Source organism: Tenebrio molitor, chromosome 8, assembly GCF_963966145.1.
Source record: "Tenebrio molitor chromosome 8, icTenMoli1.1, whole genome shotgun sequence".
In the NCBI taxonomy this organism is placed as follows: Eukaryota; Metazoa; Arthropoda; class Insecta; order Coleoptera; family Tenebrionidae; genus Tenebrio; species Tenebrio molitor.
In genome coordinates this window covers 12,163,053-12,184,953 of record NC_091053.1, presented here as the reverse complement: position 1 = coordinate 12,184,953, position 21,901 = coordinate 12,163,053, and the positions used below count along the sequence as shown (strand labels likewise).

Here is a 21,901-nt window from a genome sequence, read left to right as displayed (position 1 = left end):
TAATCTTTAATTCACCTAGAGACTTGGCTCGTTTTAAAGCTTTGCAATGCAGAGAATCAGGATCTTGGTTACATGCAATACCTTCTCCTAATATTGGTACTCTTTTAGATAACACTTCCTTCCAAGTTTGTATTGGTTTAAGATTGGGTTATAATCTTTGTACACCTCATATTTGCAAATGCAATGCGAAAGTTGACGAAATTGGCACCCACGGTCTAAGCTGTTTCAAAAGCAGTGGTAGATTTTCAAGACACACTGAAATTAATTCCATTATCAACCGGTCTTTAACTTCTATTCATGTGAATTCAACTTTAGAACCAAACGGACTGTCTCGGGATGACGGAAAACGCCCAGATGGGATGACTTTAGTACCGTGGATTAAAGGTCAACCTTTGGTTTGGGACGTCACTGTTGTAGATACACTTGCAGACAGTTACGTTTTGAAATCATCTGAAGTCTCAGGTTCTGCCGCTGAAATGGCTTGCAAACGCAAACATAGCAAATATAGTTCAATCATTTCGTCAAACTACGTGTTTAAAGGTTTAGCATTTGAAACCTTAGGCCCTTGGTGCAAAGAAGCCATCGATTTCATTAATGTCATCGGAAACCGACTTATCGCGGAATCAGGCGATTCAAAATCAAAGAAATTCCTTTTCGAGAGGATTTCCCTTGCCATTCAACGTGGAAACGCTGCAAGCATTCGGGGCACTTTTCCAGATTCCGCAATATTATCGGAAATTTTTGTATTATAAAACAAGAATGTTTATATAATTAATTTGTTTATTGTTATTATTTATAATTTTTCTTAGGTATTTTTACTAAACTGGAAGATACATATCTGTAGAAATGTCCATTGGGGTTCTCTAGAAGCTCCTTGGGATCACCAAACTCTACAACCCTTCCCGAATCCATAACCATAATTTTGTCCGAATCCATGACAGTATTCAAGCGATGTGCAATTGTCAACACGGTGGAATTCTTGAAGTTTCTTCTTATGGTACGTTGTATCATATCGTCCGCTTCCAAATCCACGCTAGCGGTGGCTTCGTCCAGTACCACAATTTTAGTATTTTTCACAATTGCCCTCACCAGACACAATAATTGTTTCTCGCCGACGCTAAAATTTGAACCTCCTTCCGACACCAAACTGTCCAGACCTGACTGTAGACCGCTAACCATTTTCTTCAAACCCACATCTTCCAACGCGCTCCATAGTTCGCTATCCGAGAATTCGCCGAAAGAATCCAGATTCTTGCGCAGAGTTCCCAAGAACAAAACGGGTTCCTGAGGGATGATAGAGATTCTCGAACGGAGAGTGCTCAACGGTACTGATTTGGTGTCGATTCCGTCGATGCTGACAGTGCCTTCGAACTCGAAAAGACAAAAAAGGGCAGAGATCAAGGATGATTTTCCTGCACCCGTACGGCCCACTATTCCTATTTTTTCCTTTGGTTGAATCTTCACAGAGATCTCTTTGAGGACCAATTCTTTGTCGAGGTAATATCGCATCGAAACTCGTTCGAAAGTTATTTTTCCCGCATTTGGCCAAGCTGGGAAAGGAATTACAGTTGCATCATCTTTTTCGGGGGTCACGTCCATGTATTCCACAACTCTTGCAGCTGATACCATTTCGGCGTCAAGATTCGCCATTAGTGTCATCACATACTGAAGCGATGACGTCAACACGATCATTTGAGTGATCATCAAACCGACGCTGCCACCAACAGTCACTGTAAAGAATTTCTGCAAATTTTGTCTGTAAATTAAAGTGTAACTACCGTTTTCGAAGTAGAGTAAACTGTAGATTAACACAACATTGTAAAGACCACAAGTTACTTCAGTCCAAAAGGCAAAGGCGAAATACAAAGCTTTGTACAGATAGAAGCATGAACTGTGGCGATCTTGGTGACTGTCAAATTCTTCTTGCAATATCTTTTGGGCGTTGGACGCTCTGATCACGCTCAGTCCCTGCACAGATGCAACTAGATGTGTAAAAATTGGACTTCTCCCTACAAAGAGATTCTATTCTAGATGACGAATACATCTGCACAGAAACTTACTTGTTCCTTCCATCCTTCGAAATTTCCTAATGGTGTACTGAAATACTGCATAGTAGAAGTAGACAACGAAAGAGAGCATCACACTTGGAATAATCATCCAGAAGTCGACGATGATCACAACGATACTAGCCCCAACTGAAGACAATATCAATGTTGTCACCTCCATTAACGTCATCGGAATAAATTCGTCGATCGTTCCCATATCTTTGGAAAATCGATTGATAACTCTTCCGGAAGAGTGATTGTTGAAGAAACTCATTGATGCTACTAAGACCTTGCTCAAAAGATTTTTGTGTAAATTTTCTGAAGCTTTTTTGCAAAATTTCACATTCGCCCACACTGCAGCATGACATACAAAAACCAACACTATCAAAAGAGCACCATAGATGTACACACAATTCTGATCGGTAAAAAAATTGTAAATTTGGGGAACCAGATTCACAGAATCTTGATGGATGTTGACCCAAAATGCAACAAAACCGTCGACCATGTTTGACAATATCTGAACCAGAACAAATAACACAAGAACTAAACCAGTCATCCCTTTGCCTCCAGCTAAACAGTAACTCTTGTAACTGTTCCCTGCTTTACCTTCGTCTTCTTTTACTTCTAACTGGTAATTGTAATTGACAGCTGGTAATTCCTCTAAACCTGTTGTATTTGTGTTTGTCTTAAATTTTTCTTTCAAACTCTCCAATAACTCAGATTTGCCATCTTGCATCATCTTTCCATTGCTCAAGAAATATATTTTGTTTGCATTTCTTAGAAAATGGATTTGATGTGTGACTAGAACCAAGCACTTGTTACGAAGAAATTTCAAAAGACATTCTTTGAAAATGTGGTCAGCGACATGACCATCCACAGCCGATAGAGGATCATCTAAAAGATAAATCTCAGCATTTCTGTATACGGCTCTGGCCAAACCGATTCTAGCTTTCTGTCCTCCGCTTAACATAACTCCCCTCTCTCCAACCAAGGTGTTGTCACCGAAAGGAAACACAGAGAGGTCGCGTTCTAACGCACACATTCTCAGCACTTTTAGGTACCTACTTTCGTCTAGTTCTTCCCCAAACAAAATATTTTGTTTGACGGAAGCAGAAAAAATCCACGGCTCTTGAGGGGCGTACGAGATATTCATTTCTACGTCTACACTTCCTCTGGTGGGTTCAAGTTCTTTTAAAATAACTTGCAGCAACGTTGATTTACCACTTCCAGCACCACCAGCAATTCCCACCAACTCACCGACATCTGCACTGAAGTTAACATCACTTAAAATTTCTTCTCGAGCATTCCATTGAGCGCTAACATTTTTCAAAAAAATCCCAGATGTTGTTGGTGTTAATTTATTTAAAGATGAGTAGTTTGTCTTGGTTTGTCCTCGGTTGTCAAGGAGTAGGAACTCCTGTATTCGTGTAATTGAAACTTTGACCTCTGCTAACATAATTACCGCTAGTGGAAACGATTCAGCGGTTGAAGCTTTCAGAATCTCGTAAAGAGATGTCAAGGTGAACACGTATTGATATGTCAGTGGTAATCCAGATGAGATAATAGTGAGAATGCACAAAAATGTACATAATTTATGGATATATATCTTGATGGAACAATTGATCAAACGAAATAGGTTGGTCGTGGTGATGTTTTCAGATTCTAATCTGAAAATTTCTCAATAAATGTTGCATATAAAGACAAAGTGTCCTTACTTTCTGGCTTGTTCAACAAGTTTTCCAAATGTTTTCTCCCATGTGAACATTTTAATAGTTTGAATACCACTGATGAGACTATGTAGTAAACGAATTCTGTGGTCAGTTTGGGCAGCCACTTGAATTCTAAGAGTAGAAATTTTCTTCAACACATAAGCTAAATTAGAAATTTAGTTTTTAGTGTTATGCTTCATTTCTTACATACCCTGCATTAACAAATAGAAAATAATGACTCCAATTCCAGTTAGAATATGGTTAGTTAACATAACGCTATAAAAATATACTACAAGGAGAAATTTTATAGGAGCCATCCAGATATCATTCATAACAGTGGAAGCTTCAACGAAGCGTTCTAGATCGTTCGACATTAAATTCACAATTTGTCCTAGACCAACTTCTTCTAGAGTATTCTTTCTTAGCCTAAGAGACTTTCTGTAAGTGAGGGAGCAACAAGCAACGCGTATTTTAATTCCGAAAGAAGTAAGTTGTAGGTAAAATAATTTTGTAACGAACGCTCGTAAGCAACAAGAAAGTAGTACTACAGATCCGTACCAATACGCTTGATTTTTTGTCACAGTTGTTTGGTGAGGTACGTAGTAGTTTAATAGCTTTCCCAAAAATAGTGGTTGCGACAGACTGAAAATTAATTTTGTCATCTGGCAAACAAGCCTATTGTCGATACTCACGTTATTGCTAGATCAAAACAAAAATAGACTAAACCATAGAAGAGATATTCTAGTCCGTATAGTTTCCTTAGAACTCTAGATAGAGAAGGTTTGTTTGAAACATTCATTTCCTCTTCCCAATGCTTCTCCAACTTGTCTGACAGTTTCTTGGAGTCGTGACACTTTAATGGAGTGTTGAAATCATCACTTGCAATTTTGTTACTCCATCCTTTGACCAGTAAAGGTAATTGCCAGCTGAGTGTATAGAATTGTGTCAAACAAAGCCAAAGAAATGTGATAAGTATCTACCAAAATAAAAAGTGTGAGATGACATTGGCGTCATCTTTCGGATGGTTTTCTCTTGTGGCTTTTCTTTTGTTCTCCATATCAGCTTGCCCATGACACTGAAAACACAAAAACGCAGTGGTGACTGATTATTTAAAATTTATCTACACGATAACGGTGGTTGTACATCAAAACACATATGCTTATATAACTTTGACCAAATGTTTTTTTTGTGAAGGTCCATACATACACATATTTCCGTTCAAGCATGAAGTAGTAAAATAGAAAAGATAAAAAACTGTTAGAACGAAACAAATATTAACCAAATAGGTAAATAATGAATATCGTTAGATTGAAAATGTTGATAATATTATATACAGGGTGTTTTCGAAGTTGAGGGGTTCCTTGTAACACGAGATACTATACATTATTCTTAAGAATTTTAGCCTAAATCTTCTTAGTAAAATGTTTGTATTAAGGGAGATAATTGATTGTATATTTTTATTGTTTTCTAAAATTTTGAGTCCGGTCCTGTCTATTTCTCCGCTGTCCTAGATTAATAACTGACGTGGCCCAGGATGGTGTCTTTCTAGAAATCGCTCTGCGTACTCTCTGGACGTCGCAGCTGCATTCTGATAACGTGATAACATTGCCCATACATTAGCAACTTATCTGTGAGCTCATTATTTTCGTAATGATTAAGCCATTCCGACTAATTAGATGACAACTCTGACAGTATTTTTGATTAACGTCCATGCTCATTTGATTTTTTTTGTCAATTCTAATTTATAACAAATCAGCGCAAATTTGAGCAGGACCGGTTTCAAAAATTTCAAAAAAATCAACTTATTGTATCTTCATTGCCGTACACATTTTACTAAGGTGACTTTGGCTAAAACTCTTTAGAACAACGCATACTATCACAGGTTAAAAGGAACACCTCAACTTCGAAAACACCCTGTATACACAAGGAAGAATATGGAGTTGACGAAGTTGAAGCCCCACAACATTATAGTAGTCTCTTCGAAGCATCTGGTGAATTGGAGGGTCAGCTTGGACATGTCACAGAGTCGCAAGGAGAGCTTCTGGATGCGTTCGACAATTTAAGTGTCGAAAAAAGTCATGGAGTCCATTTGTTGCTTCAGATGTTGACTGGTCATGTAGAATTCGGCACCAAAATATATCAAAATGTCATCCAAGAAGAGATCGTCGAAGATATTGGCCAGCGTTGACAAAAAGAGGTAGAAAAAGGAGAAGAAGGGTCGTTCCAAAAATGGGAAAGAAACAGCGACGATATCACAAAACAAAAGAAATTTCAGTTAGTTGGAGGGTCATTTGAACAATTTGAATCAGAAGCGATTGGATTGTTCTCCTTCTTCTGAAAACATCACACTGCAGGCGCCCATTGACAGAACACTTCTGATGGTGGACACAACATTGACGTATTTGCGTGAGCCTTTAGTACTGTTGAAGACTATTGAGGAGTTAAGACAAACGTAAATGAAGTAAAGGTTTACTGGAATAAGCCACACTGGAGGACCAGTGGTGGTCTTCAAGATGTTTTTTCTGGATTGAGGGGTCTGAGAAACCTGAACGAGTCCCAACAATCTGTAAAGATACACAGTGGGAGTTGTTTTCAATCGGTACATTGTGTCAGGTTATAAAAATACCACGTGGTTGTCAAGTTTATTTACTGATCATCAAGCTTAATAACACGCAGTGATATTTATTGAATAAATGGAGTAAATTGAGTCATATTAAGAGGTTCAGGTCTAGATTAGTGTTTCTGGGAGTAGGTAATTTTTGGAACTATAGTGTGTATCATAAATAATAAAATTGTAATTATTCAAAAGATATGACAAAATGCGAAATTATTTCGTTACTTGACTTGATAAAAATGTTAAACTATCAGGTAATGTCGTCAGCAATAACTACGAGTACTTTTCAAAATGTTGCATTTACACAATTGTTAAATCAATTTAAACCTGGAATTTCGAGATAAGGTCGAGTATTTACATACAGTGTGGACATTAAGTAACGCATAAATTCAGTAATTCCGTTGATAGCCTGGGTGTTGGGATGCTCTGTGTGTAATGGTTGTTGTATTATGACTGTGTTTTGTGTATCATTTTCTTTTTGACAGGGCTTCTAATTGGGCGTCTAGCCTGTTAGCCATCAGCAATAATAACAATAATAGAATATAGCCTAAGGGAGTACGTTTCGGCTCACGGACGCGAGGATCGGGGGTTCGATTCCGACCCGGGGCGAAATTAAAAAAAAAAATATATACAACGTGTCTCAGAAATAAGTACATTAATCTTAACCAGTGACAGTTCTCGTCAAGAACAACAAAATTTGTATGTATCATTTTTTCGAAATATAATTTTCATTACAGTATTTTTCCCCCCCATAAATTAACGAGCTGTCTATTTACTCGCATTTTCTAGTTATTTGACTCAATGACAGTGACCGTGAGATAATACTTTTTGTAAAATCAACGCAAAACATTGTGTTTTTAGAATACACTTTTTCCGCTCTGCGGCCGAGGTGTAGTTTTTAGTTAGTTTTGTCCGACTCCACAAGGCAGGTGTTTACGTGTTGATTCTGTGATTTAAGCTAAAATTTTGTGAAAATTGCGAGTTTATTTTCGAGTAGTGAATACATAGATAGTGTGTTGGTGTGTGGTGAAGCGTCGGGGTGCTCCGCGAGTCTAGAGAATTTCCGTGCTACTTCTTGTGGGGGTACATGAAGGACTTGGTATATTCGATCCTAATTGACACAATTGAAGTTTTAAGAAAACGGTGAGAAAATGCTGTCACAACAATTTGCAATATATAAAAAATATAGGTTGTTATTTAAAAAAAGTAAATGACGTCATAACATGAAAAACAAATGACATAAAAACTGGAAATCGGCTGAAAATATTTGCTGAAGTTAAAATCGCTATGCCCGAGATTTTTTCCAAAAAATTAATATCAACGGAATTACTGAATGTATGCGTTACTTAATTTCCACATTGTAAGTTGCGGTAAGTAAATAACGGCACCGATCCCACTGAGTTAAGTCATTAAATGACATTTTTGCGCGATTGTACTCTATTTGCTTGTTTACCACGTCTGTTTCCAAGATGGTAAGCTCTGTTTACTCGTTACTAACGATAAACTCGATGGTAAGTATGTCACCCTTGGTTTTTCGCCCAACATACCTCTTCAGGAATCGTTGGTTGCCTACAAAATTCCCTCTTTTGCTAGCGCGAAGACAAGCGCGCGCGCGACTCCTTCGAGAATATTCCATCTTATCAGGAGAATCTTCACTCACGTTTTTTTCTCTTCTGAATCTACCGTGCCACGTGCCTTTGCGGACCGTTTCGTTCGAGTGAAATCAATTTATTACCTGGTGCCAGGGATCTTCGTATTCGTCGAAACCTTGTGGATGGTGTGCTGTATCGTCTCCGTGTGGAAAATTTGAACGCACCCTTCCAACTCCGCTTAGGGAGGATTTTGGTCCAAACGCTAAGGCTCGTGACGCAATCGAAGTAGACTCCTGCGAGGCATTTCCCTTGCCTGAGGGTATAGGTGAGTCTTCATGTAGACAATGTGCTACACGTAGTACTCCTCTAGGGAATCCTCCATCTCCACCCCTTAGACTTCGACCCCAACCGTCTTACGTCGAGGTCAAGAGAAAACCGTGCGTCGGGCTCATCGTCGACGCGCCCGAGACCTCTGTGGCTCCAGTCTCGTCTCTAGAACCGTCAGCTCCGCTCAAAGGACTTTGCCACCAGATCCCCGAACGACTGGGAAAGGACACGCTCCTCTACGGCCCCTGAGCGCGGACTGCTCCTGGAGACCGGCAAGCCACCCCTCTTATTCGACTCAATTTCATTTTATCTAACCTTTTTCTAAATATCTTACTAACCATATCATAATTTACAAACTAACTCAATCTAGCAAGTGAAATAGCTCACGTACTTTTGTTATATATATCACATTATAACCTTGTTAACATCTCCGCGTAGACATCAGCGAGATTCGCTTATTGTAAAGCTCTGCGGAAATAGCTATTTCGGCCGGATTGCTGGAACCGAGTTTCCACCCCCTTTTTATTGTACATTTTTATATCAATTCACATTTATATTTATATCAATTCATATATTTATCCATTCATATATTTATATCAATTCAAATATAACTACAGTCATTTCAATTACATTCAATTTTCACTTACATGGTGTGTATCAATACTACCCCCCTCAGCTCGCCCGTCTGTATTTTTTTGGTTTCGCCTGTTTGAATAGCGCCTAGGTCCAGCCACGTCCACTTTGTGCGTTTCTTTTCGTTCTCGCGAACTTCAAACACCTCTCCTGGCCAGGTCAGCAGGCTACTTGCGGGGCCTGCTACCAAAAGAACCCTCGACTTCGCCGCAAGTGGCGCCCTGAGATCGAGCTAGCCCAAGTATTGTGCCCTCTGGCCAGTTTGAACCGTGGCAAGTAATTTTTGGTGTTCTAGAACGGTAAGTAAAGTTTATTCAAAATTAATCGATTATTATAATAATTTTTATGTAGACAGAAGTTGAAGCCAAGATGTGGGGGCACTTTCTGGAAACTCATAAAGCTTTTGTAGTCGGCTTTCCTTGGCGCTGCAATGAAATAGCATTAGCAAACTAGCCGCGACATTGGCATTGTCAAAATTTTCATACCCCGCATTTTCCTTGTCTTCTTGATTACAAATTGAGATCGTTGGTTTCGAAAATTCTTCATTTATGTAGACGGAAGTTGAAGACAAGATGTTAGCACTTTCTGGAAACTCACATGGCTCTTGTAGTCGGCCTACCTTGCCGCTGCAATGAAACAATTTTAGTAACAGACTTGCTGCGACATTAGAATTGTCAAAATGTTCATACCCCGGATTTTCCTTGTCTTCTGGATTTCATATTGAGTTCGCTGGTTTCGAAAATTCTTGATTTATGTAGACAGAAGTTGAAGACAAGATGTTAGCATTTTCTGGAAACTCACACGGCTCTTGTGGTCCGCATTCCTTGCCGCTGCAAAGAAATAATATTCCTTGTCTTCTTAATTACACTTTGAGGTCGTTAGTTTCAAAAATTCTTTATTTGTGACGCACCCCACATTCAAAGTTTCTTCTACAATATCCACTTCGTTGTCGGAATCACTAATATCACTCATTTTACTGCTTGTTTTTCAACACAACTGGCGATATTTGCCCACAAAAACTGCAATGGCGGTAGTTGTTTGCAGATTGCCTTAGAAACGCGATACAAAAATCGACATTGTGGCAACACGATGTGAAGGGCGTCGTATCGCATTGCATTCTAGTTAGGAATGTTTTGTAATAAATATTCAATCGCGCAAAAAATCTCATAAGCATGACGAACGTTAATGACAATGTACGGATCTCAGATAATATTGGAGTCGTCGCAAGCTCCTCCTCCAAACAATTGTCTTCGATCCGTACATTGTCATTACCGTTCTTTATACTTAATATACTATAATGTTCAAAATAATCATGTGACAAAAATTACTTTAAAGCCAATTCTTTTCGTATAAGCGATTATTCGAAAAACATTGTGGACTATATCGTTGGTAAATGCCATAACAGAATCCCGGAATTTAAAAAATCGCGACTTTGTCTCGATTTTTCAAAATCTTCCTCACGTAATGGCTTCACTTCGACAAATAGAATAATTTCTTCTTTTGGAGCAGAAACACAAGCAACTTGTCAATTTTACTTAGGTATACCATATTTTCTAAATGTTGACAGGAATATTAACAAATTGGAAAAAGTAACCAAAGAATTTGATCAAATCTATGGTATTTCTCTAAGAAATGTTGATTCAAAACAGGAGTCACTTTACCAAACAGTAATCTTACCGACGTTACAGTACAGCAACGTCTGGTGAATCGGTAACAGTTGTTGGAAATTCTGGTAAACGCAAATCCACCCTGCTGCAACTCATAATGAACGAAGTTCCAAATTTGAGCGGAAATATAGGATTATAGGATCTCTATCGTACGCATCTCAAGAATCTTGGATCTTTACTGGTACTCTCAGAGAAATTATTTTAACAATAAGTAATAAGAGTGTATTGTTTGGAATACGACATTTCTCGTTCCTCTCATGGCGACAACACTTTGGTAGGGGAGAAGGAAGTTATATTAAGCGGAGGACAAAAAGCAAGAGTTTCTCTGCCATTTACAAAGATGGCAACATCCTGATATATATGTTTTGAATGACCCATTATCAGCTGTTGATGTTCACGTTCTCAACCCAATTTTTTACGAATGCATACGAGGATATCTGAGGAATCAATTTATACGCAGTAGATAAACAATTTACACTGAAAATAGTTGCATCACTGCGTTGTACAGAAAATTATGAATCGATCGAGGTATGGATGAACCATAGATCAATATACTATTGGGGTTCTTAGTTTATACAGTTGAATGTGTCGCAAGCCTCATAACATGAGTGAGGCTAGTATCGCCGATAGGTGGCGATACTGGCGGTAGCGGAAATCTGTCTACTAGTTTGTCTAACATTGCGAGGTTGGCGGCACATCCAAAATTTGTGAGTTTTCAACGCCAACTGTGATGGGACAATAATTTATAATAACCCTGTAGATGTAAATGACAATAGACAATAGTAAAAACTAAAGTTATCCATCCTAATGTTTGCTTTACAACTTTATGGCACTCAACTGACTTTGATGACAAAAGTAATTTGTTCCCAATAGTACATCTATAAAACAGTAAAAATTGTCCATATTCTCATTTTTCAAAATACATACTGGACTAATGCGGTTTTTCCACTACATTCCACACATTATGCAGTTTACTGTTTGTAAGGCAGGATTTCTACTATACCGATAAATCACATATCTGCCTCAAAAAAATGGCCGCTGCTTGCTTCAAAACGATCCATCATCCAGTGTATCATAGAGATCAGTGGTCGCGGCGATGGTACGATAGAGATACGCACCAGATACACAATTTACAGTGAAAATACCTGCATCACTGCGTCTATGACGAAAATATTAACCACCAACCTAAAATTACAGATTTCTTTAATTGAAGTTCAATTAGATTCAATTAGATCTTTTAGTTTTCTACAAAATCGTAGCTATGTGGAACAAGAGAATAGATTTAAACCTTCTGTACAGGGTGATTAAAGTCTTACCGCCCGAACGATTAACCCTATTAAAAAATTAGTAAAAATTACGAAACTGTAGGGTTACATTCCCTTCATGTAAGACTTCAAACGTGTGCAATCAATTTTCCCGTATCACTTCATTCAAAGCCATAAAATTAAAAAAAATGATTTTGACCAAAAAAATGTTTTTCCCGTGCACGCTCATAATTCACAATTAATTTAAAGAACATATTTATGAAATTCGCATCAAAGTAGAAGGATTAGCTTTTGAATTATTCCAATTTTAACATTAGCAGCGAAAAATGATCAAGATTTACAACTACAGTATTATAAATAAATACCTCTTTGTTGGGAAACATCTGTTGAGAACTTTTCTAGTAATTCTTTAGTCCCTTAAAAATTTGAAATTTTTACAGAATGTTCTACAGCGTTACACAATCATTCCTGAATTTTTTGAGAATTTTAAATCGATGTGTGTGTTTTTGCTCTGGCGGTAAAACTTGAAATCATCCTGTACATGTAAATATTACAATATCTACATAGTTTACTTTCACAAGTCGTGCAGAAACTCTGTTTTCACATTTGAAACCACCCTAAAAGTAGAATACTATCTTTGTTAATATTAATTAACGCGACATCTGGCGGCAAGTAGTAAAATTATCGTTTCCGTTCGTTGAATCTAATCACTAGAAAAATTTTCTATCATCAGTACAACAAAATAAAAACAGAAATCGTTTTGGTGACAGTCTCAGCAAAGCCTCAGAGAAAATATCGATGCGTTTCGCAAAAATATTCGTCATTGTCAGTTATTTTAACTACTCTCGTGCATCACGGATCCATCTCAAATTCCGTAGTTTCAGAAATAGTTGACCAAATTCAAATCTGCGTTGACTCTATTTTTCCACACTTAAGCAATTTCTTGTAAAACTTGCAACCTGAAATTTATGCACATATTTCAGCTTGACTCGAGCCTCCCCACAAATCCCCACATATACATCCGCGTCCTTAAAATTTCTTACAAAAGCTCTGAAATCTCCGGAAATAGAAGAGCGCTTCCTTTTCATTCTCGAGTGTGTTCGGATCTCTTTTGAATTTGTATAGTCGATGATCCAAATTACGTACGAGATTCGACAAATCTCGTCGAGAGCTCTCGTCTGGGTTGCTAGTTAGGGCTTAGGCCCTAATGGAGGTCGTTTTCTAATAAATTTCACGCAGCGTTAGTTCGATGCGTTTTAAAATCTAGTCGAACCGCCGCAACAGCCACCCCACAAACCTTCCAACACCAACACAACTACATTTTTTTTATCAATCTAAATAAAGAAATTCGTTAGGGGTCCAAATTTGAATTTAATATTTGTCAATGAAATGAGCGTCCAATTTGCATATAATTACAATTTAGATAGCGCTGTTTATTTGCAATTTGGACGCTTTTTCCACGTTTTGACGAAATTTACATTTAAATTAACTGGGAGCACTTATCTTTTATTTCTTTATCTTTAATTACGTGTACGAGTTCAAGTGTCTCGGGGGTGGCACAACAAAACAAATAACAAATAAAAAATCAACTGAATTCTTCTTGCTTAGTGGTAACAGATTTAGACGCCTTAACTGTAATGAATGATCAGTAGCTCATTCAGGATTCAATCCGTCAAGCTTAAGGAGATTAATTTCTGTAATTTACGCTGCAATTTCTTGGGGGTTCTTTATTAGATGTTTCGAAGTAAGTTAGAAGTGCCTCAAGGTTTCCACAACAGTCTTGGTTCACCAAGATTCCGGTTCAATGTTGTTTTGCAAAAGCAAATATGTACTTTGCGTACAACTATTTTATTTCCCTCCAATATTATTTTAACATTATTATTTGGTTGAAATTGTTGTTGAAAACTTTTGATCGTGGGGTTGTATCTGTGACAATGTTGCAAGTGTTGGGGAAGGGTTTATTCGTGTGTGGGTCCGGGAGCATGGGCATTGTCGCCGCCCCTCGCCCCCGGGCGCCAGTATCGTGTTATTCCGGTAGCGTACGAGCGTCAAGGAAGTGTAAGGTGTGCATAATTAAATTTTATTCAATTGGAAAGTCTCCCCCGGAGCGATCCGGGAGCGAGATAATTATTCGGCGAGGGGCGCGGACCACTGTAAAGCAGTTATCTCTCTATTGTTGGCGTCGTTAAGTTCTGCACGAAAGAAAATACCATTACCCCGGAATAGCGCTCCGGGATTGTATTTATAAACAGGACTTAGGAGCCGAATCGGACCGGGTCCTAATGGGGCGGCGGCCCGACGAATGGGGCGAACGTAACGTCGCATCTTCGCGTTTGTCACACTCTAAGGTCTGGGGGCGGCAAAAAATCGTCGCTTAGAAATGGGTCGCGGCAAAAAGGTTTGCATCGACGAGAACCGATTTAATTGCGTCGCCCTTTTAACGTCTTATTCGGAAAAGTGGACATTTTTGTTCCGAGAGTTTCACGTGGGGTTCATATTTCGCAGTTTCATTACACGTGGCGGTTTTGTTCGGACATGACTAGCATGCCTGGACGGGATTTTTTATTGTTTTCGACTAGTCGACGCATTTTTCTGGTATTAATAACAATTTTCTTCTTGAGCTGGGGCCTCGCGCAGTTTATTTCACTTCGTTTTGTTTTATTGTGGAATGCTTTGTGTTTGTCTGGTTCGGAGACGTTTGTGTGACGAATGGATTGTTTTCTGCGGCGGCAAAAGACATCTTGAGTCTTCACAAAAATGCTGTCTACAAAATAAATTTTAAACAACAAATATTTTTTAAATTTCAAATTTTAAAAAATCATCCACTGTAAAGAAACAAAGTTCCAAGTGAAAAATGAAAAGATGTGGAGAAATATTCGTTTTCAATTGTTTTCTCAAGTATTTCAATTTTTGTATGTTGTAAAATTCCACTAAGAAATTAAATAAAATGAATGAGATCTATTATTTCTGCGACATGTTCCAATTTAAAATCTATTGTATGTACCGGGTGACTGAAATTATTTTTGTTCGGTTGGCAACACATTTGCGATTTTATGTTGGTATACTTGACTGTCAAATTCAAATATGACAGTTCAAAAGTCAAAATAAATCATATTGTCATTATCACGATCTATTAATTTGCAAAAAATTATTAAATTAAAATGTTTAAAACAATTAAAACAAAAAATATATAAAGCATAAACTTGCTTTCACCATTATTCGTAATAACATCGAATTTCTAGAATCTTAACCTAGAAAGCGAATCAACAGACAACTTTCTGACAAATGACTAGGCGTACCTACCAATTATTCAGGAGTGCCAACCCACAATCATTAAAAGTTACCCGGTGTTAATTTATAATATTCATCAACTACAACCAATAACCTTTCATTTATATCTCGAGGAGATATTTGCTTCATTTTAAACACCTAAATTAAGATGTTAAATAAATTCTTTGTTTTACATTTTAGAGACAGTCACTGGGACCCGCTCACAGAAACGTCATATTTTTTGATCACAGTAAAACCCCAGATAAAATTTTCAAAATGTATAAATTATATTGCTTAAGTAAATAATGTAAAAATAAACAGAGAGTGATGTTGCCATTTGCTTTGCTTTGAATCTTGTAAATGTCAACTCTGGTCAAACCTTTTGAAAGTTTTAAAATACATTAACTTATTTAATTTAAAAATTTATTGATGAATCATGCTGTTACGTACCTAAATGAAAATCAGTATTTTATATATTCATGTAATATTTTTTGTAAAGTAAAAATTTACCCAGATGATGTTTAAATGACAGTCGTGTGCCCAAAAACAATTTGACATCTATTGTTAATTAATTTTTTTGTTCGACACTGTCAGAATTTGAGAATTTTCTCCTGTGTGAACGGATTACTGATTACTGATTAGTGATTACTGATATAGACTGACAATACTGACAATAGATCTGCTGGACGCACCACAGTAGCTACATTAGATGTTGTGGAAAATGTTCCTTTATCTCAACAAATTGGTAGATCTGAATTGACAATTATTAATCGTTTTCCTTTTCTCTGCAAAATTAATTTTCTTCGATTGTCGTTTATGAATCCACAAGAAAAATCCGTAAAAAAATGTACATTTAAATAAATCCTTACAAATAAAGAAATATAGTTCATTTTTTCTTTAAAACAAGTGTTGTCATGTTGGTATGAGCCACTAGTAATTTGATGGTTATTAGTTTGGCAACGTAAAATGTCCAATTGTAAGTATATCAGTCATTTTGATGTAAAGACGCTTGTGTTCAGTTGTATTTTTCAGTATTACTGTCGTCTTTATTTCTTGCCTTTGGGTATAAAATTTGCTTACACCTAAAATTTTTCTGAATTTTTAAAATTATTCATATAACCTCAAACCTGATCTAGGGAGATTTTACGGTACAGGTGTTAAGAAACGAAAGGTTTTAGGGTCACTTGAATGACATTAAATTGTAAAGCATGCTTTAGGACTGTTAACCTTATTTTTAGCCACTGTCAATCATAGTTGACAAGTTGTATGTAGCCTGTGTATAATTGAAATTTTTTAATAAACAATTGTCAAAACGTTGTCAGTGATTTTCATGATAATACGATTAGTCACACTGAGTGTCAACATTTTTTTTAATGTAACCAAGCCTGCGCCCTGACAAGCGAGAGTTTATTTCAAATTCGAAAAAGATTTCTGCAGATTTCTCATTAAATATGTTTTGAAAATGAATTCGCGGAAGAAAGGTACGGGAAGTGAAGTGAACATAACCTTAACTATGATTTGGTGTCAAACTGTTACACAGCTGGTCCATATGCGCAGATTTTAGGGTGGTACAGAGTGGTTTTTTACTTAATTTTGACATTGACAATTTCACTATATGTAGCTAATTACTTTCGTTAAATATTCGGTTTCGTGTAAGTATGAAATATTGGAAAGCCTGGTGCCAGTCATGTAAAATTACTACAGTGTGGAATAAAATGATTTACATCTAGTTACCTTTGGAATTTTCCTGTACCGCTCTACTTTTTTTTTGAAGTGCCAAACTATTAGTTCTGTCAATAAATATCATCAATCGAATTGACAATTGTTACAATTTACTAAATTGAATGAACAAACGTTGGTGGCCACTTTCAACACTAGCTGTGACTTGCTTTTGTTAGCTCCTTTTTAATTTCAATCTCTACTTTGCATTCATATCATCCCTTCGCAATAAATCACATTTGGAATTTTGGAATATTTTGAGGTTATGCTTTCTTTTTCTTGTAGAACGGCATTTCGTATTTTTACAAGGGTAATGCAAAGGTAACTAGATGTAAATCGTTTTATTCCACACTGTAGATTGTTAATTTGTCATTATTAAAGATATTCAAAAATGTCATGAAAAAAGAACAATTTAATAAACAAAACATCTTATAGTCCTATAGATAATACAGGGTTATTATAAGTGATTGTCCCATCGCAGTTGGCGTTGAAAACCCACATAAATTTGGGATGTGCCGCTAGCTTCGCAACGTTAGACAAACTAGTAGACAAATTTACACTACCGCCAGCAGCGCTACCTGTCGGCGATGCTAGTCTCACTCATGTTATAAAGCTTGCGGCACATTCAACTACGTCACCAATGCCTACTGCGATGAGACAATCATTTATAATGACCCCGTAGTTTCAACAATTCAACATTGTAAGTGGAAAAGCTAATAAATACAATAGTTATTTTAGTTCTAACAGGTCAAGAAGGACCAAGACTTTAATGGTACCCTACACACCGAACCAAACAAACCAGGGCTAACACAACGACATAAGGAAGCTGGAACACTTATTAAAAGACGAAGCTTCTTGGTCAGCTGTATTTTTTTCGTACGAAAAATCCACTCTTCTCATAACGATCCAGTTAGAGTACACAGAGATAATAGAGGCGAACACTATAAAAAGATACCTAATATTAGTATTTGATCATGGTACCATTAGCGTCTAAAACTTTCTGTATCCTAAATGGCATGGAGAGGCTGTTACCCGTGGGTCGTTTGGGTGGTCTAAAACCACCGACCGGAAAACATCGTCATTCGTTACGTTGGTTTCATCTCTCTCTCTTATCTATTTGAATGTATCTATTTGAATTTGAAAGTAGTCGATGTTTTCAGTATTCATTTACAGATTTTTCACTTGTTTATCGCTCCGCCTTCGCCCACATATTTCCAAGGTCATAGCCCATGAGAGAATCCAACACCTCTAACAATCGTTCTTACTCGGGCACATACACTTACACCGTTCACTCCTAATTGACCAGGAAGTATTCATCTGGTGCGGCAAATTACATATTTTCGTGTATCCAACTCTATACAAACCGATCTTGAGTTGCTCGTCGCTTCTTAAAGCTTGTGAACAGATGTAAGGAATGAATTACGTCTACCTTACCATTGTAAAACCATACAGTGAGTAATAAAATTAATAAAATAATGTCATATTTAAGGTGGATCGATTGCTCGACATACTCCAAGATAAAAATGTCAGTCGAAACCTTTCCCGGCAATATTCTAACCTAGATCAGCTGTCGACCATCTGGAAGTTTGACAACGTCACATTTATAAATTAGATGCGAGAAAATCTTTAGTTTTCTTTTATGCTCAATTTAGTTATGATAATATTTTCCCACTTCACTATTTTTTGGTTTGCAGATCTCTAGAAATGGTTATTGCTTTCATCCTTTGTCATATGTCAAGTCTAGTCAAATCATTTAATTTTTAAAATTCGATAACTCAATAAGCTAAAATACCAATCATTGGCCAGGCTATTACTAAACTAAATAAAAAAAATAATAAACAATAACAACAATAACATATTTTATAGGGTGTTTTTTTTAATTTCACCTCAAAGTTGGCGTTAAAGAGTCGATTGTGAACGCACCATGGATTACGGATTACGGATCAGCTGTTTAAATCTAACCTAATTTTTTGCGTTCTTTGTGTTTTTATTCTGCAGACTGACGAGTGGTGCGTTCACAATCGACTCTTCAACGTCAACTTTGAGGAGAAATTTAAAGGAACACCCGTTAACTTATACCTTTAGAAAAATTAATTGCTTCATGTTTAATGATTTTAAAACATTGAGCATAACATTAATTAGGTACTTATTACAGCTTAAAATTGTACGCAAATATCTATTTTGAACAATTTTATAATTATTCATTCAGCTATGATTTTATTTTTAGGTTACCATAAAAAATTAAGCTACAATAATTAATAAGTACATAGTTCAATTAGGACTTTGTATTTCTCTTCATCTATTTTATTTCATTTATAATATCCATTTTCTCTCTCACACCCCATCCTTCTCACAAACGTAGGTCGTAGTGCGTATGCTTTGACACTTCCTTCAAATACTTACATAACCTCACATTGACCACCATTTTAATATCCACATTTGACTTACGCAAAACAGAAATACAATATTAAATAACAACTTATTTACTATAAACATTATTTACATTACTATTTACTACAATACGTGGCAAACACGGTAAGAATGTTTGCCTGGAGTGTCGCCACAAAGTACCAGATTAAATCGGAAGGGCGGAAACCGCAACTATAAAAAAAATTAAAGCTCATAATAAACAACGAGCTTTCGCAGGACATCGCATCCTCGTAGTGCTTCACTAAAATTAAGTGGATAGAGCGACCGGCGACCATAAATTATGACGCTTTATCAACAATCTCTTATTTTCCTCATGCGGAAAAACAGAAATTTCCAGACCCACCCTCCAAGCGATGAAAATCGACAGTTCTTAACAAAATTTTGAAATTTCCCATTTCCAAAAAGGAAATGCGGTTTTACCACTCCGATTTCTCGCCCAGAAAATAAACCAAAACAAGATTTGAACTTCATCCCGGTCCACAAAAACAATGAATAATAATCCCGCTCCCCATCGAACCCCAATAACGCGCCAGGAGTGCTTTTATCCAAATAAAAAAATATCCCTCCGTCGTCGAGGATCGGGCCAGTCTTATGCAAGATTTATAATATTTCGCCACTTGAAAAATAGTTGTGTTTGGAGGTTTTAAATTTTTATGGCGCGACTCAGATTATATATTCCTTTTTTGTCGGTGGAAACGTCCCCGGCCGCTTAAATAGTTGATCAGGACTGGGCCATAAATTTTATTATTATCCTTGTCACAGGAGCCGCTATATCTATCCTTTCGATAAACAGGCTTCGTGTCGGGCGCCACTGATAAAACACCTCTAAAAGGAAATCATTTGCCTAATGCTCCCATTTAAAAGTAAAATAAGGGCTGCTGTTATAATTTGGGCCCAAATGAGAGTCAAGTCAAAGCCGCTAAGTACTAATGACGGTTGATGGAAAGCTTTCCGCTACAGTTTGGAACAAGAATTGGAATTGGAAATGGATCTCTTAAGGAATTTTCTTCAAAAAGTTTGTTCTGAGTGCAAATAGTTTTATACAGCCACCTAGAGATATTATTTTCTTAATTTAGATTAGTCCTAGTTAGATAACAAGTCTTGAGAAGGTCAAGTGACATTAGTAAAAATATGTGGGTGCGCTCACCCTTTTATATTTGAGTGGGCGTGGTTTAGTAGGTGAGACGCGACCGCAGCGCTACTCTGGTGGCCGCTCGGATAAGCTTCCCCCAATAATGTAGTATCTACGATCGCTGCAGAAACAAAGGGATTTACTTTAATTGAAATATGTAATTATTTTTCGTTTTTAAGTTAGGAGAGATTTTTCTTCCTAGAAAAATCTGCTACAATTCTGTTTTTTTTTTGTCTCAAGAGTCAACCTGTCCAGCTACCCAAGCCAAAACTCGAATAAACAATATTTTTTTGTTTTTCCTTTGTTGTAAATAAATTCAGTTAGTTTATTTGTGCCTCGCATCTGAATCAATACATTGCTTCATGCGCGAATCAATTTGATAAAATTCGCTAAACGAAGGTCCTTTCGCGTTTTAACGAATCTCTCTTTGGAAACAATAGAGTGACGATGGCGAATCAAGCGAAACCATTGTGGAAAAAGCGGTTCCATAGATGGTGCACCGGATAATGATTTCAACGTCAGCTTTGATGGAAACAAGGAGTTAAGCGCCACGGTTAGAATTAATCCACTTCCGGTCCAGGCTATCCAGGAAATAAATGTCGTGTTGTGTTTAGGAAAAATTGATCTGATTTGTAAAGAACACATCGCACATTTGAATTGTTTCCAGAGGGGTCTAGGGCGTTTTGAATGGTGCATGCACAAAGATATTTTAGTAGATTTTTTTTTTAGCTTTTCCTAGCAAATTCGTCTTTACTGTATCATTTTCAAAAATTTTGGATTATCTCAAGGTTCTCTCTTGTTCATCATTTTTAAAAGTGTTAAGTCCAAAGTGTTTTGAGTTAAGCAAAAAGCAAACCCCCTTGTTCTTAGGCAACCAAGTAATCATGAGCTTTAGTGCATTACAGTTAGGCTATACATTGCAGTAGTACCTACGTAACAAACACAATCTGAACAACAGGCAATTTAATTTACTCATATTAACGCAAAGCAGCAAAAGTAAAACTTATTTTGAATTTGAACCATCACATCAACTTTAAAAACTGTTGTTTCGGTGTAATTTGCAAGCAAATTAGATTTGTTTTTTAATTAAAACTTGAAGGACCATTTAATAAGGCAACAAATGTTAAATTTTGGTCGTATCCGAATTGCCTCTGGACTCGTGTGTCTCATTTCATGCGTAGCTCTTTCACAAAACCTGCAAAACATTTACTCTCCAAAACATAAATTGTAAACATTTATGTGGAATGTTTTCAGTCTGTTTGTTAATAACTACATCAGAATCTTTTAAGTGGTCAGACAACCTCCCCATACACTTCCTGTACAAACTCTTCCGCTTGGGCCATTTCTGATCCCACTTCTTACGCATCCATTATACATCACCAACTTCCAAATAACTTCATTTTAAAAATATCGTATATGTACCCTAACAACTTATTTATGAGGTAATATAAAACCTTAGAGTTTCGTTTGAGATGGAAGAAAGGCGAGAGCAAGTCGG

At 36.9% G+C, this 21,901-nt stretch overlaps 1 protein-coding gene and 2 long non-coding RNA genes across 4 annotated transcripts; 1 reads left to right on the top strand and 2 right to left on the bottom strand.

Moving 5' to 3' along the window:
- Window positions 1-773: 773 nt before the first annotated feature.
- Window positions 774-4,882, bottom strand: LOC138137105 (probable multidrug resistance-associated protein lethal(2)03659). Its single transcript, XM_069056391.1, has 7 exons — window positions 4,735-4,882; window positions 4,447-4,680; window positions 3,966-4,396; window positions 3,761-3,917; window positions 2,061-3,712; window positions 1,779-2,009; window positions 774-1,730 (listed from the first exon to the last, which is right to left on the bottom strand). Exons 1-7 carry the CDS (start codon window positions 4,809-4,811, stop codon window positions 790-792), a joined length of 3,723 nt encoding a protein of 1,240 aa, XP_068912492.1. The 5' UTR covers window positions 4,812-4,882; the 3' UTR covers window positions 774-789.
- Window positions 4,883-7,887: 3,005 nt separating this feature from the next.
- On the top strand, window positions 7,888-8,933 carry LOC138137035 (uncharacterized). Its single transcript, XR_011161534.1, has 2 exons — window positions 7,888-8,279; window positions 8,331-8,933. It is a non-coding gene; the product is annotated as an uncharacterized lncRNA (long non-coding RNA).
- LOC138137036 (uncharacterized) lies at window positions 8,860-9,756 on the bottom strand. Of its 2 annotated transcripts, XR_011161536.1 has the most exons (3): window positions 9,610-9,756; window positions 9,406-9,546; window positions 8,860-9,345 (listed from the first exon to the last, which is right to left on the bottom strand). It is a non-coding gene; the product is annotated as an uncharacterized lncRNA (long non-coding RNA). The 2 variants fall into 2 exon arrangements; XR_011161535.1 differs by having other exon boundaries at window positions 8,860-9,546.
- Between the last annotated feature and the right edge of the window lie 12,145 nt (window positions 9,757-21,901).

Bases quoted from the DNA above. Each gene is read 5' to 3' on its own strand.
- LOC138137105 (XM_069056391.1), bottom strand. From the start codon at position 4,811: ATGGAGAACAAAAGAAAAGCCACAAGAGAAAACCATCCGAAAGATGAC. The intron at 4,681-4,734 runs GTAGATACTTAT...CTATACACTCAG, and splicing joins ATCTCACACTTTTTATTTTG to CTGGCAATTACCTTTACTGG. The intron at 1,731-1,778 runs GTAGTTACACTT...AATTCTTTACAG, and splicing joins TTTACTCTACTTCGAAAACG to TGACTGTTGGTGGCAGCGTC.